The sequence below is a fragment of the Miniopterus natalensis genome, chromosome 22 (assembly GCF_054644295.1).
Source record: "Miniopterus natalensis isolate mMinNat1 chromosome 22, mMinNat1.hap1, whole genome shotgun sequence".
Classification (NCBI taxonomy): Eukaryota; Metazoa; Chordata; class Mammalia; order Chiroptera; family Miniopteridae; genus Miniopterus; species Miniopterus natalensis.
Genome location: NC_142102.1, coordinates 8,573,084 through 8,587,297, shown reverse-complemented (window position 1 = coordinate 8,587,297; position 14,214 = coordinate 8,573,084). Strand labels below are relative to the sequence as shown.

At 53.0% G+C, this 14,214-nt stretch overlaps 1 protein-coding gene across 2 annotated transcripts in view; it reads right to left on the bottom strand.

Moving 5' to 3' along the window:
* Positions 1 to 14,214, bottom strand: part of ARNT2 (aryl hydrocarbon receptor nuclear translocator 2) — a 73,076-nt gene that overhangs the window by 12,567 nt on the left and 46,295 nt on the right. For both annotated transcript variants that reach the window (XM_087829115.1, XM_087829114.1), the window contains exons 9-11: positions 5,677 to 5,753; positions 4,201 to 4,335; positions 2,138 to 2,212 (exon numbers count right to left, since the gene is read on the bottom strand). In XM_087829115.1, the coding sequence (XP_087685241.1) occupies positions 2,138 to 2,212; positions 4,201 to 4,335; positions 5,677 to 5,753 (287 nt within the window). The remainder of the gene's footprint in view (positions 1 to 2,137; positions 2,213 to 4,200; positions 4,336 to 5,676; positions 5,754 to 14,214) is intronic.

The window sequence follows — 14,214 nt, the reverse complement described above, 5'->3', positions numbered from 1 at the left end:
TAAATCAGTCTTGAAAAAGTGCAGCTGGGGTTCCAGTAGAGCCAAAAGGAAGGCCAGTGTTCAGAGCTTCTGTTCCATATTGCGGCTGGGTCCAGTTCAGTGGTCAGGCTAATTAAAGTCCATCAGCCCATTGGGTGGGTCCCACATGGCTGTGGGCCATGTGGCCAAATGCAGGGGATGCACTCATGAGAGCCCCAAGAGAGCCAGAGGGCCAAAGGCCAAGAGCCGAGAGAGTAAAAACCAGGAGAGGAAACTTCCTTTCTTTAAAAGTTTAAACATTTAGGCTTTGCACCCTTGCAGTGACCATGCCTATTCTGGCCACTGACTTGCTCCCAGGTGTGACCGACTGACAGACAGGTAGGCACCTTCCCATGTCACTCAGACCTTACTGGGCATTCGTCCACATTGCCTTTGTCCAGTTCCTTCCCCCACTGATCAGCAGGGAATAGACCTAAGAGTGTTAAATTAGCAAATCTGTAAAAATGGCACGCCTATATTATTTAGTCTCCCTTTTACTCCTTTCCTGTCAATAAGGAGCAGGTTATTACACTGGTATCACAGGCATCACATCCAGGCCTCAAGAGCAGGCTGGAGCTAGTTCAGGGGCGACATAAGACCTGAGACAGCAAAGGCGAGGCTGAAGCCTGGCCTCGCACGCTCTCCACGGTGACGGAAGGCATCTGAGCACAAAGGGATGGGAGGGACCCTCTTCCGTCTGACTTCTAGGTAAACCGTGACGGGGATCTGGAAGTTGGACTCAGGTTTCCGGGTCCCAGGCGGGCGTGTGGTCACCACCAAACTCACATTCCGCACGCACTTGATCTGGGCCATTCAGTGCTTTTGTTTACATCCAGAGTTCAAGGGCCGACCCAATTCCCTCCGCGATTTTGTAAAAATAAGCCACTTCCCTTTATCAACATTGTTGCCCACCCTGCTGCCGGTGGCTGGAGCCCAGAGAACACAGGCTCGGGGCCCAGGCCAGCGCACTCCGGGATGTCCCACGGCTGCTGGGCCGCGGCCCGCTGATCCTGCGACACCAGCCAGATCTCGGCTCTGGGGAGTTTCTGCTTGGCCTTCGCCTCCCACCTGAGGGATGGGGTGGCCGCTCACAGCGCAGGAGTTACTGAAGCTGGATGCCAGGAGAGATCAGATGTCAAATTCCTTCCTTTCCTTTTCAAAACCAACCAGGTTCTGACGGCATCGGTTCTTTTCTTTCCTGGGGCCAAGGGGGACGCCGGGGCCCTCTGAGGAATCTGCTGTCTCTCTCATCACAGTTGACCTGGGCTCGGGAGGTACCAGGTGCTCCGAAGATCCAGGGCAGTTTATGCAGAAGGGTTTTCCATCGTGCTGACACATAGTAGGTGCTCAGTAAACAGCAGCTAATAATAACGACGATCACAATGCAGTCACGGGGGAAGGGTTTCCGCTGAGACTTTCACCGTCACCCTCAATTCTCTCCCCAAAGCATCGCTAGCACAACAACGGCCTCCTCACGCTCCCTTCTCCTGCGATGACCCCGCTTCTGCCAACCTCCGGCCTCAGCACCCCTCACTGCGCAATCAGAACAACCGCCAATATGTCTTTTGTTCCTGTGACCTCCCACATTTATCTCTTCTGCACACCTGGGCGGCCAAAATTGTTTCTCGAAAACACTGCTCCACTTAAACTCAAGGGATCCTCACTGAAGTGACTCAGGAGAGAATTTAAACTCTTTGGCATCTGAGGTCCATGAGAGCCCGGCCACAGCAGTTCCACTTGACCACCACCGATACCCTCCCCACGAGCTGGCCATCAGCAAACACTTATCACTCTCCCAACACACCACGTTCTTTTGTGTGTGGTGCTGCCCTTCAGTCCAGATGTCCTATGATTTCTTCCACACTCATTCATCAGGAACCATCCCCACCCCCCCACCCCGCCCCCAGGAGACTGGCCTGCCTCTATGTGACCCCCCTCCATCCCCTGTTCTTCTCTATGACTTTGTAATTCCTTCCTCACGGGTCTGTTCTCCCCACAAGGCTTCAAGCTCTTTCACAGCAACGCCCTGACTGCCCGGCACATCGTGGGGCCGACACCCTGCTGGCCACATCCACGCGGACCCAGCTCCTACACACCCCGTCAATGGCATCGGCGGTACCTGCTGAAAGCTCTCGCGAAGATGGCTCTGATCCTCGGAGTGGCAGAATTCCAAAATGTCCTTCCCTAGAAGATCCTACAGAAAGAAAGGCGCTTTAATAATCCCACACCCCACTTTCATAATTTACATATTGCTGTTAGACAACATTGTTCATTTCCACTCTCGTCTCTAGCTCACCCCATCCTAAGAGGGGAAAAAGTAGATGAAAACTTCCCCCTGGCGCCACCATGGAGCTGGCGGCTGGACTGAAGCCCAAGCCCCTTTGGCATCGTCAGCTCCAACGTCTAACTCTGGTAAGGCCCAGGTCTGCAGCGTCAGAATGAGATTTTATTTTTCTTTGCCTTGGAGACGCAAATGGCAATGAAGATATGTCAATAAACACAGGAACGAGGCAATAGCAAGAGAGCAGATGTGTGGCCCAGGAAAACCAAAATTGTTTAAACGTGGAAACTGTAGCCCTCCTGCGGCTGGAGAGACGCTGCAGTCATAAAATAACTGTGCTGGTTAAATGCCTGTTTACTATCTCCCTTCACTGGCCGTCTGTGTTTTATTCAAAGGACCTCGCATTAACCCAAAACAAAAGTGTCTTTCGAAAGGACACCAACCACAATAAGATAAACCACCAAAAGGAAACTTCTAATGTTTCTGGAAAGTGGTCCAGTTGGAAGTGTCTGAAACAGGCCAAGGACCTAAACTAACTCCTTGATCTGGACCCAATCGGCAAGTGACCCGGGGGTGGGCGGGTGGGGCTGACAGTGACTGTGGGCAGGAAGTCTCATCTCTGTGCCAAGAACCATCTAGATGCTTGTGGGAGGTGCCAGTGGGTAGACAGATCGGGCTGGACAAGCACCACCATCAAAGGTCATGGCAAATTTTTAAACAGAGTCGTCTCTGTCATTCCATCCAAGACCCTCATGAATCTAGAGATCTTAGAACTACACGAATGGTTCCACTATTTCAGCTTGGACGGTTTCTAGTTCTAAAATATACATGTAATTAAAAGACCCCGATGGATGTGTCCTACACTTTGCTCCTCAGAACAAAGACCTTTTTCTTTCTCTTTTGTTTAAATGCTTTTTATTGGGAATTTTAAATTGAGACAGAAAAGCATGTATCTCATAAAAGTGAGATTATCTTACAAAACCATAATATGCTATGTTATACCTAGAGTTTCAATAAAATCACCCAATGGTCCACGCACATGAACGTCTCCTCAGTTGCCTCCCACATGTGGGTGACACCCACTTGTCTCCATGCTGAGGACCAATGAGGGCTCTCCCATCGCATATTGTTACTTTACATCTTTGCTTTATCTTAATCTGGAACAATCTCTCCTGTCTTTTGTGTTTCTCATGACACCGACTTTTTTTCTTCTTTTTTTTGAAAGGTCTAGAACAAAGACCTGAGAACATGCCCCCTATAAAATCGGGTTCCAGCCTGGCCGGCGTGGCCGATCCAGGAGATCACAGTTCAATTCCCAGTCAGGGCACATGCCCAGGTTGCGGGCTTGATCCCCAGTCGGGGGCGTGCAGGAGGCAGCCCATTAATGACTCTCTCATCACTGATGCTTCTGTCTCTGTCTCCCCCTCTCTCTTCCTCTCTCTGAAATCAATAAAGATATATTTTTAAAAAAAAAGAAAAAAAAAGCAGGCTCTAAATGCCTGTGAGAAACAGGGGCTTAGGCAGAATAAAGTGGAACCTTGACCTCAAGACCTTTCAGTCTTTCACGTTCATATGCGTTGTCAGCTTCCAAGAAGGAAATTTCCTGTGTGGTGTTGATCGCAACGAACCCCTGTGCACGGAGCACCGTCACTCTGCTTTGTGGGAATCGGGTAGATGAAGAGAGTGGCCAGAGCAAAGAGTGGGGGATCAGCTTTAAGGGGAGCAGCTGCCTCCGACATCCGGCCCTGCTTTGGAAGAACGATGCTCCATCCAGGCAGGGACACGGGCTTCTGTGCCGTGCGCTCTACACCGTGACCGTGTCGTATGTCCAACAAAGGAAATGAGGACTTTTTGAGGAAGTTCGATCTTTTACCAACGGCCGTGAGCTCAGAAGGACCTACCTGGGGTTGGTAGCCGATCACACTGATGCATCTTGGATCCACAAAGGTGATGATCCCGTCCGCGTTGTGCCGGGACAGGAATTCCGTGGGTACCGACATCCCGCTCATGTCCATGCACACGGGAGAGCTGGTCACCTGGAGGGAAACCCATGCAGAACAGGTTGTGACAGAGACAGAGAATGGGTGTAGTCCACATGGACTGAGGTTCACAGATCCTTCCACGGAGTTAGCACCATGAATCTAAAATGTGCCAATAGCCCGGATCACCCTTAGACGAACGGTGACAGAGGCCACGACGCCCCTTCCATCTCTAAGCCTCAGTTTCCTGATCATTCCGTGGGAACAAGGGAGCCTGTACTCTCACCGGGTGGTTGTGAGGCTCCAAAGAGCCTGCACGTTAAACACCAGCACACGGCCTGTGCTGAGAAACGTCAACACTCTCCCCTCTTCCCACCTGCCCTTTACCAAGGGTGGCAAAGGAGTCCAAGCAACTGGTCAAAATATTTAGAAAGTCAACATCTGCGGACGGAATTTATCCAAGTAGCCTTTCTTCACCCGTCTGCAAGGAATAACCCATGTTTATCATACGTGATCGACACGGCTTATTCATCTGTCTGAAAACGCTGAGACCTGGGGAACTGGGACATGAACAGCGAGGGTCCTGTGCACCGCGCCCCCCTCCCATAAGGGGAGGCGCTCAGTGTCACGGGGACAGCGAGAGCTGCGCTGACGGAGCCGTGACTGTGAGCCAGACACTGAGTCAGGGCCCTTCAGACATATTATTCAGCATATTTAGTGTTTCTACAAGATTAAAAAGACACACTCGCTGCCCTTTAGGAGCTGTGGGAAGGGGCAGGCACTTGGAACTGACTCTCAGTAAACAACCATGGAGAATGAACCCTATGCCAGGAGTGCAGGGGGAGAGAATGTGAATTTTGACTGAAACAGCGGAGTCATTTTAGCTGGATTTCAAAGGAGTAAACAGGAAGTAAAAAGGATTTTGAAAGAAGAAAGGGAACAGGAGAGGCGGGGCAGAAGAGCTTGTGCACGGGGGCAGAGGTGGGGATGTGCACCCTGGGCTGTGAGAGGGGGCCGTGTGGCCTGGGAACAGGGCAGGGCGGGGGCGGGGATGGGAGTGGTGAGGTGGTACGAGGAGCTCGTTTTGTCCTGCAGACCACGAGGAAACATCCAAGGTGACTCAACAGGTATGATGTCAGCAGGGTTCAACTTTGCAGTAAGTGGCACAAGAATGGGGGACAGACTGATTGGGGCTGCGGCGAGGAGAGAAGTCTGCAGCTCCCAGCTCCCAGCTCCCAGCCCCATCTCTGCTCCCAGATCCAGCCTCACCTTATCCCAGAGTGAGACACGGAACCTGCAGCAAGCGCACAGGTGCGCAGAAGAGGTGCCCAAACCTGCAGGCTGCTCGTGGTCATGCTGAGACCTCGCTGAGACTGAAAAGGCCACGAGGTTTCTCACCTGCAGTCTCCCGATCGCCACCAGGCAGTATTTACTGCCTTGTCCCACATCGGCGTCCTCTTCGGGTATAGTCATTCCTGAAATGAGAAATGCCAGTGTCACGCACAGCATGCCCACGATGAGTGGAAAAGGGGTGAAGGTGCCCGTGATCTTACTCAGGTGATCGGAAAAACAGATCCACCGTTGACCCCTTGGGTCTGGGATGTGGGCCAAGGAACCAGCCCCCCTCCTACCCCTCTCTCTGCCGGATGTCCTTTGATAATTTCATGGTGCATTAGTCACTTGCATGTGTGGGCGAGGCAGAGGAATTTAGGGAAGACGAAATGTAAATGATTCGGTCATGCATTTGTAAAATGTGGCCAAAAGATTTCATTGTAAAAGAAATTTCAGTAAGAACTGTGGGTGGGCATTGCAGGTTATGTACATATTGCACTCACCTGTCAACAAAGAGACAAATAAAGACCATAACAATCACTGTGCTGTTACCAACTGGTTCTTGGAGACAGGACTGGGGTAGGAAGGGACCCTTGCCTTTTTTAGTTCATCACAATATACTTCAAAATTTTTAAAAATGGGTTTATGGGCCCTGGCTGGGTGGCTCCGTTGGTTAGAGCATCATCCCGATATGGCAAGGTTGCGGGTTCGATCTCCAGTCAGGGCACATAAAAGCAGCAGCCAAGGAATGCCCAACTAAGTGGAACAACAGATCAATGTGCCCCTCCCCCCACGTCTCAAATCAATCAATAAATTTTAAAAACATGAATAATGGGTTCATGGGTTAATCTTATTTCATTTTTCAAGATTGTATAGGTCTTCCACATTTCTGAGGATGGATTTTGTGTAACAATGATGATGATGATAAAAAGGGGTGCACGATGCTGTGGCACTTATAAAAGGTGGGCTCCCCGCACCTGGGGAATTGTCTCAGGATGCCAGGGACACGCTGGCATTGCTGGACAACTCAGGCTTCAGAACTCTGCCCCGAGCTCCAAACGGAGAGAAAATGCACCCGATGGCAAGAGAGGCTGGATCCTAAAATGTCTGGCAGGGATGCAACAAGCCTTTCCAAATAAACAGCCACTAAATCACGAAAATTAACATGCGCCTCCTCTTTCCTGAAGTTGTAAATGAGCATTTTCTGTGTAAACTTGGACTTGGAAGATAGCGCTTCGTTTCCAGTAAATCGTCATCGGTACACAGAGTCGGCGAAGGGGCTGTAACAGGAGAGCCGCACCGAGGAGCAGACGGATGTCGGGAAGGACCGAGGGAGTGGGACAGCCCCCCCTCACCCTGGTGACGAGAGGAGGGGGCCACTGCCGGGCTGAGGCCGAGTCACCTTCCCTGACAGGGGCGGGTGCCTCTCCATGGAAAGCCGCGGGCGGCTCTCCAAGGGAAACAACAGAACACAGATCCTCTAACCCTCTCTGTGCCTTAGCTATTGCATTGCTATTTTCAGCTTTCAGGGACAAAAAGTCCAGAGATACAATGACATGCCCCATTGCCTGGTTTCACATCCCCCCCACCCCCGTTTCCAGCTTCTAGAAGCCAAATCCTCACCTGTGCACAGCGGGCACCCAGAAGGTGGGCTGCGTCTGGAGATCCACCTATCACCTACCCCTGCTTTGGGGCTTTGGGGCGACACCATTACTTCCAACTTCCCATCACAGTACTTTTGCCTGGGACACCTGGGGACTTAGGAGCACCTGGGGGCACCTGGGGCGCCTGCGGGCTGGCTGGCACCTATAACTCCTCCAGGACTTCCCGTGTCACTCGTCACTCACCATAGCCTGGCCCTGGGTGGCCCTGGGCTCTCACCAGCATCGCATCTGGCTCCTCTCCGCTCTGCTCTTCAGGGTGCGCCTCCACCTGCCCTCGCCACCTCAGGCTGACCAGTTCCCAGCTGAGCTCCTTCTACTCAGCCCTTGGGAACTGCACTGTTTGCAGACGAAGACCCACGCCCTTGGCCATCAGCTACCTCTTGTGGGCTCTGTGTTCCGGCTGCTCCTGTCTCGAAGGCCCCTGGTCACCGACCCCTGGTCCCCTCCCCAGTGCCGCCTCTGCACAGCCTGCTGCTCCTGGCGCTCACGGTGTCACCTCCCCACGCCCACGCCCACGCCCACCACTCTTTCCCCTCCTCGGACCAGCATTCTACATTGTCACTGCTTTCATCTCGCCAAAGCACGGCCTTGGCCACATTTGAGCCCCTTTTGAAAAAAACCTCAAAGGCTCCCCCCGGTCACCAACTTCAGGGCCGTTCATTCTATCTGAGACTAGTGAATTCTTGCTGCGAAGCGCATCTCAGAACCCATTTTGGTGAGCAGCTCATCCAGTGAGGAAGGGATACAGGACACAAAGAATGCGTGTGGATACAAGAATAAAACAACTTTCTGTTCCAGGTCCCCGAGCACTCCCGCCCATCTCTCCCTACAGCACACTGACGGCCACGGGGCCCTTTTAAAACATGGCTTGTGGCCTAACCACACGGAGCCACGGAGAGGATTTTCCTGAGCACGCCAGCTGAGCGCTGTGGGCACCTCACAGAGGACTTTTCTTTCTATTGGAAACAGCGGTGACAAGATTTCTCCAGTTCCAGGAAAGAGTGCTTTCCAGGGGAAGCATTATCATGTCTGAAACCAGCACTGAGAGAGGACAGTCTGTGGGGACAGGGTGGCTGGACAGTGACAAAGGGGCTCGGCTGTGAAATGACCAGAGGAGGCCCGACTGAGAAATCCCGACGCCACCACCGACCGACCGCAAAGCCTCAGCCTCCGTGAGCTTCGGGAGACGGGAATCAGGACAGTGTTGAGCTGTGACATGGGAACAGCGGTCGCCCCACCCCGTAGGGCTGCACGAGACAAGAAAGTATCTGCTAGGCCTCCAGCACGGGCCTGGCACGTGGGGCTGTGTTCACCGTGATGCTAAAAGTGCGTCCAGGGCCCTGGTTGAGACAGGTGGCGTCACTGCACTGCCGAGTTGGCCTCCTGTGGCTGCAGAGCTCCACCTGGCCACAGGCTGCTGTGCGGGGTCTGGGCTGTGGTCCAGGGCAGGGGTCGGCGAGATGCGGAGTCCTATAGGGCTCAGGTTGTCCTCTACGGAGAGGAGGGGCTGGCCCGAAGGAAGGCGCCATGCTCTCTCACTCTGACATTCCGAGGGTCCCAGCACCAGGTCAGAGCCTGGCTGTGAGATCGGCCAAGTGGGACATAGTTTCTGAGCACCTACTAAGCGCCTGACTTCCTGACAGGGACCAGGCTGCTTCTCTCACGGTGTTCGCAGCTGGTGGGGGAAGGACTGTCATAGTGCCATATGGTTAGTGTTAGGGCCGGGGAGGGGCACTCGGCCAGGGCTGGACGCCAGGGCCGGGAGGGGACGCTTCCTGGCAGGGACAGCAACATTTATCGAAGTGATTTTTAATAGGGACAGGATAATTCCAGCCATTCTAGCAAGATTTCAACAATTCCCTGACCGGTTTCACAAGCTCATTGGCCCTTCCTTCAATTACCTTTTCTTTGGGAGCACTCTTCCCAGCCGGGTCTGAAGAAACCCGAGTAACAGAAACAACACGCACACCAAGTGCAACTAGAAACTGCTGTTTGGGAGGAAGCTCAGTACTGGCTGGAAATGCTTCTTCGTGCTTCATGGCGGGGGGCAGGAGGAGGGGGGTTCACGTTCACCCTGCACAAACCCGCAGGGAAGGTCCTGGTCCAGCCGTGCTGGGTGGAGTCTGACCTGGGACTCACATCCTCACATGTGAATGAAGATATATTTTTCTGCATTCCGCCAAATGTAGGCGGAGAGGGGAAAAAAACACCGCCTTCTGCTACGAGGGATTCGGGCCACTCGTTCACAGCACACTTCCAAAGCCCTCCCCGAGGAATACTAATAAGTTTTAGGCACCAAAATATATATATATTTCTTTGGCCAAACACATTTGGGAAACGTAGGTAAAACAAAGATAAAGAGGTTTCATCGCCAGAGGTCTCTGCAGAGAATTAACTGAACTTGTGACTTGGGAGCAGGGTTCTCCAGCAGGGGAATCCAGACGGCAACATTCCCCACATTGCTGACCGTGGGATCCTCCTCATGGTGCATCTCTGGGGAGCTGTGATCTCGGGAGATATTTGGGGAAATGCTGCCTGCAGGTATCTTGCATTGCAGGGTTTCTGCGGGTGACTCCAGAAGAAACGGGTCCCCAAAGCAGAGCTCTGAAGTACAAAAGGTTCTTTTGGCTCAAAAGAGCCTACGGAGACCACCTGAGTAAGTACCTGTCCCCATGAATCACTGCAGCAATGATGGCCTGAGAGAAGTACAGGTGAGTCCCAGAGCAGGATGGGTTACCACTAACAGGCCAGCAACGGCGAGGAAATACTCAGGTGTAGGGTTTGGGCAACATGGGATCGAGGAAAAGCCGCTGGGCCGCAACTCCGTGTGTCTGAAGGAAGGGGACCTGTGTGGAAGGGTCCCCAGCAGGACCTCCTGATGAGCTTAGAGCTACTGTGGCCTGAGATTAGCACAGAATGTGGGCAAGTCACCAGGCAGAGCAAAACTCCATTGCCCAGGAGGGGTTTGGTGGCAGAATGCCTGTGCATCCCATCGAGTTCCTTGTGACCTCAGTCACCTCCCCACCTCACCCCTGGCCCTTGTGTCCAGGCAGGTGAATGTTGCCTTGCTCAGGTAACAGTAAAGCCAAACACTCCGCTTCTGCCCTGTTATGGCCTGAAAGACCTTACAAGAACCCAAGTGGTCAATGATGAAACCGTCCTCAACTCTCGACAAGGGACAGCCACAGGGTGACCTCTCTAAGGTGAACCATGGGGAAAAATCACGAGCATGTGAGAAAGAGACGAGTGAGTTAAGGAATCATAGCAACCTTCCCTGTTCAAAAAAGCTAAAAAGAAAAAAATTGGCTAAATTCAACTACTTAGCGTGGAGACAATATTTACGAAAAAGGCACAACCTTAATCCAGCAAGGAATGAGTCCGGATGAAAAGTGTCATTGCCAAAAGAATGACATCGGGACTGTGATGAGAAGATTGGGATTGAGAATCTCCCCAAGGATTTGGAAGAAATTAAGAGACAAACTCTCCGGGGCAGGGAGAACAGGTCCAAGAAACTGAGATGGAGCTTCCCGGGTGTCAGCGGAGCGGGCTGGGAAGCAGCTGCCACTTGGAAAAATCTGGACAAATTCCCCCCCCCCCCCCCCCGGGGCGGAGAAAGCCTCGAGCCTGCACCCTGAGGGGGCCCGGCCGGCACCAGGTAAAATGCATGGGGACAGACCCAGCCTCGACGTACCTGAGTGAGCATCTGAATCCCACGGCTAAACCCAAACCGACCTACATGAGTCACAGTGGGAGAAAAGGAGGAAAGCTGGTCTCGGCTCGCTCCACCGCACCGGCTCCTGGCGGCAGCGGAGCTGTGTCCCCGCAGCCCGGCGGAGAAGCCCTGGCCCGAGGGGTCTCCTGCAGCTGCACGAGTGCCGCAGGGGGAGCCCGTCACACGTTCAGGGGACATGAGGTCAGCACCCACTCACCCTTCCCGAAAGGGATTATTCAAGGGGTCACCCTGGTGCTGAGACATGAGCTAAGATGTGGAGGACGCGTGGGGCTACGGCCAGTGCCTGCACCTCATTAGGGCTGAGGACCCTACAGCGGGAGGCGCGTGAAGGACCTGTGGCGGAGCCCACGCAGGGCGAACAGGCACAAATGAAGCCCAGTCACTCTCACGCCTCCCTTGTTCCCCTCACACCATTCCCTATGCCTCCGAAGCATTTTTTCAACCAAAATTCCTGCCTCTTTTTTTTTGGTTAATCCTTACTCGAGGGTATTTTTTCCATTGACTTTTAGAGAGAGACGGAGGGAGGGACAGAGAGAGAAACGTTGGCCGGCTGCCTCCACACTGGAGGCCCTACTGGAGCCGGGGATCAAACCTGCAACCCAGGTACGCGCCCTTGGCCCAGAATCGAACCCATGACCCTCTGGTATGTGGGTCAACGCTCTAACCCCTGAGCCACACCGGCCAGGCTTCCTTCCTCTTTTCTACATTTACGTTTCAGCTCGAATGTTACTCTCAGTGCCTGTTAGGCTGTCAGTGAGGGTTGGCCAGAGTGAGCGATACGGACGCCAATCTTGACACTCCCAGCAGCTGGAGTCTCCCTCCTACGTGCTCCCCGAGTGTGTGCCTCTGTTATGACCTCTGACCCGGGGCTCGGCAACGACCCGCACATCTACCTGTCCCCTCCAGTGATCGGTGAGCTCACGGGCAGGCACCAGGCGGGACTCGCCCTAGGATCCCTAGAGCCCAGCAAAGTACCTGGGCCGTGGCAGGTGCTCAGAGGTGTTGACTGAAGGGAACATCAGAATGGCGTCACCCTGCCCCAGACCAAGGAGGCCGGAACCCTGCCCACCTCCCTTCTCCACCTCAGAAGCTAAGGTCATGATTTCGGTGTCTCCCCAGGACATCGCAGCGGGGCCCTGAGCGGGAAACGAGGCCTGCTGTGCACAGGCATTGTGGGCCAAGGGCTGGAGACAGCAGGGCTCCAGGCACGGCTTGTGGGTTGGTGGCCTCCACACAGACAAGCAGCTTTTGGAGATTTTCAGATGAAGGAAAAACAAACACACGATGTTCGACAAGCCACTCTGGATGAGCTCATGGCAGGACTGAGCTGTCTGGTGAATTAGGAGTGCTGGCTTGGCCACTGCCGATTCTAGCCCAAACCCCGCAGTTTGGCCTCTGGCGCACTGGAGCAGCAAAGGGAAGAAAAGCAGCAGGCTCACCAACGAGAAGGGACACGAGGGCGCCACCAACCGGGCCCCTTCCTGACCCAGATGGTGCCCGTGGGAGGTAACATGCTCCTGGCTCAGTGCCACTCCCCTGGGTCAGCTGCTGGCTGTCCTGGGCAGACCCATCGCCAGTTAACCAGAGATTTTCCACGGATGTTTAGCGGATGATCCAAGCAGATCAGATTGTGGTTACTTGAAAAGAGGCCTCTGTCATGGGAGCGACTTCCGGCTCGAAGCTGAACGTCAGCCTGTGAAGTGCAAGGTGCTGGGCAATGACTATGGGCCGGAGGCCACTAACATCTTCAGAACATCAGAGTCTCCTGGGGACTGAACACACACCTCACGAAGTATAAAACACAGCCGGTCACGGGTGATGTCTTCTCTAGTATGCTAAACATAAGGTATTTATTTCTTCAAACTAAACCCATTAAGGGTTAGACAAGGGAATGAACTCTCCTTGGGGCTCCTCTTTTACTCACACCCCCCACATGCTTAGAAGGAAACCTATGTAATGAACCCCATAAAATGCTGTGAGGCTGCCCTGGCTGGTGTGGCTCAGTTGGCTGAGCGGCATCCCATGCACCGTGAGGTCAAGGGTTCGATTCCCGGTCGGGGCACATGCCCAGGCTGTGGGCTCAATCTCCAGTGGGGGGCGTGCAGGAGGAAGCTCACCGATGTTTCTCTCTCATTGACGGTTATCTCTCCCTCTCCCTTCCCCTCTCTATAAAATCAATAAAAAAATATTTAAAAATAAAATAAAATAAAATGCTGTGAGGCTAACTGGGAGGCCACAGTGTGACAGGACGGGCTTCTGGACTATATCGGAATACTCCGTGATGTTTACTTTTAATGTGCAGTCCGCTCTGCTATCAGACTCAGGAATGCGCACGCGTGCTGCAGGTGGGTTGTCAAATAATCTTTTTACAAGGCCCTTGCTTGCTCCATAAAGCCTGCCTCTTTTAGTCACCTTTAGAAATGTCCAAGGTCGCCTGCAGATATTTTTAGCAACTCTGGTGCTTGGGAAACTTCATGCTTCCTAAGCAAGTCATTGTTTATAATTAAGGATCCTGAGCTCATGAGCAAGCCGGGATGGCATTCCTCATGGACTTTTACAAGCCTTCGTTGAGGCATTAAGGGAGTTACGGCCCCAGTGCTCCAAATCCCATGACCTTATGGTAGGGCAAGAGTGCCAATGACCTCATTTCAGCCCCCGCATTGCGGCCGGAGGACGGTCTCTCTACCATCCTAAAAGATCTCCGGGAAAGTGGATCCTATAAATGCCTTTGGAGATTCTGGCAAGAAATTCTTTCACTGATCTATCCCCCTAGGTCAACTGTTTCTTCTGTCTAGGCAAGAGCCCCTTCCTTCTTTCCTTTATTTCACCCCTCCATCCGTCCATCCCTCCGGTCTTCATAAAACACATACTAGGTGCCGGGTCAAGCTAAGCACTGGGCCGAGAAAATTCACGAAGCACGAAGGTCTATATGATCAGCACAGAGAGTGTTCCGTGTGCGAAGAACGCACTTGCCAATCAAGAAACAGAATTAACAGGGAGCCTGAGCTCCGACCCTGCCAGAGGCATCCTGTGTGGAGACAGGCTTGTTTTCCAGAACCTCCACCTTTATAAAACACAACAACTAAACGCAACAAAATGAAACCAAGAAACAAACAACTCGTCCCCCAACCACAATTTCTAAATTCAGGGCAAACCTCTCCATCCAATTGTCTGGAATGCTCTCCAGAAAACTTAGGTTGATTTCAC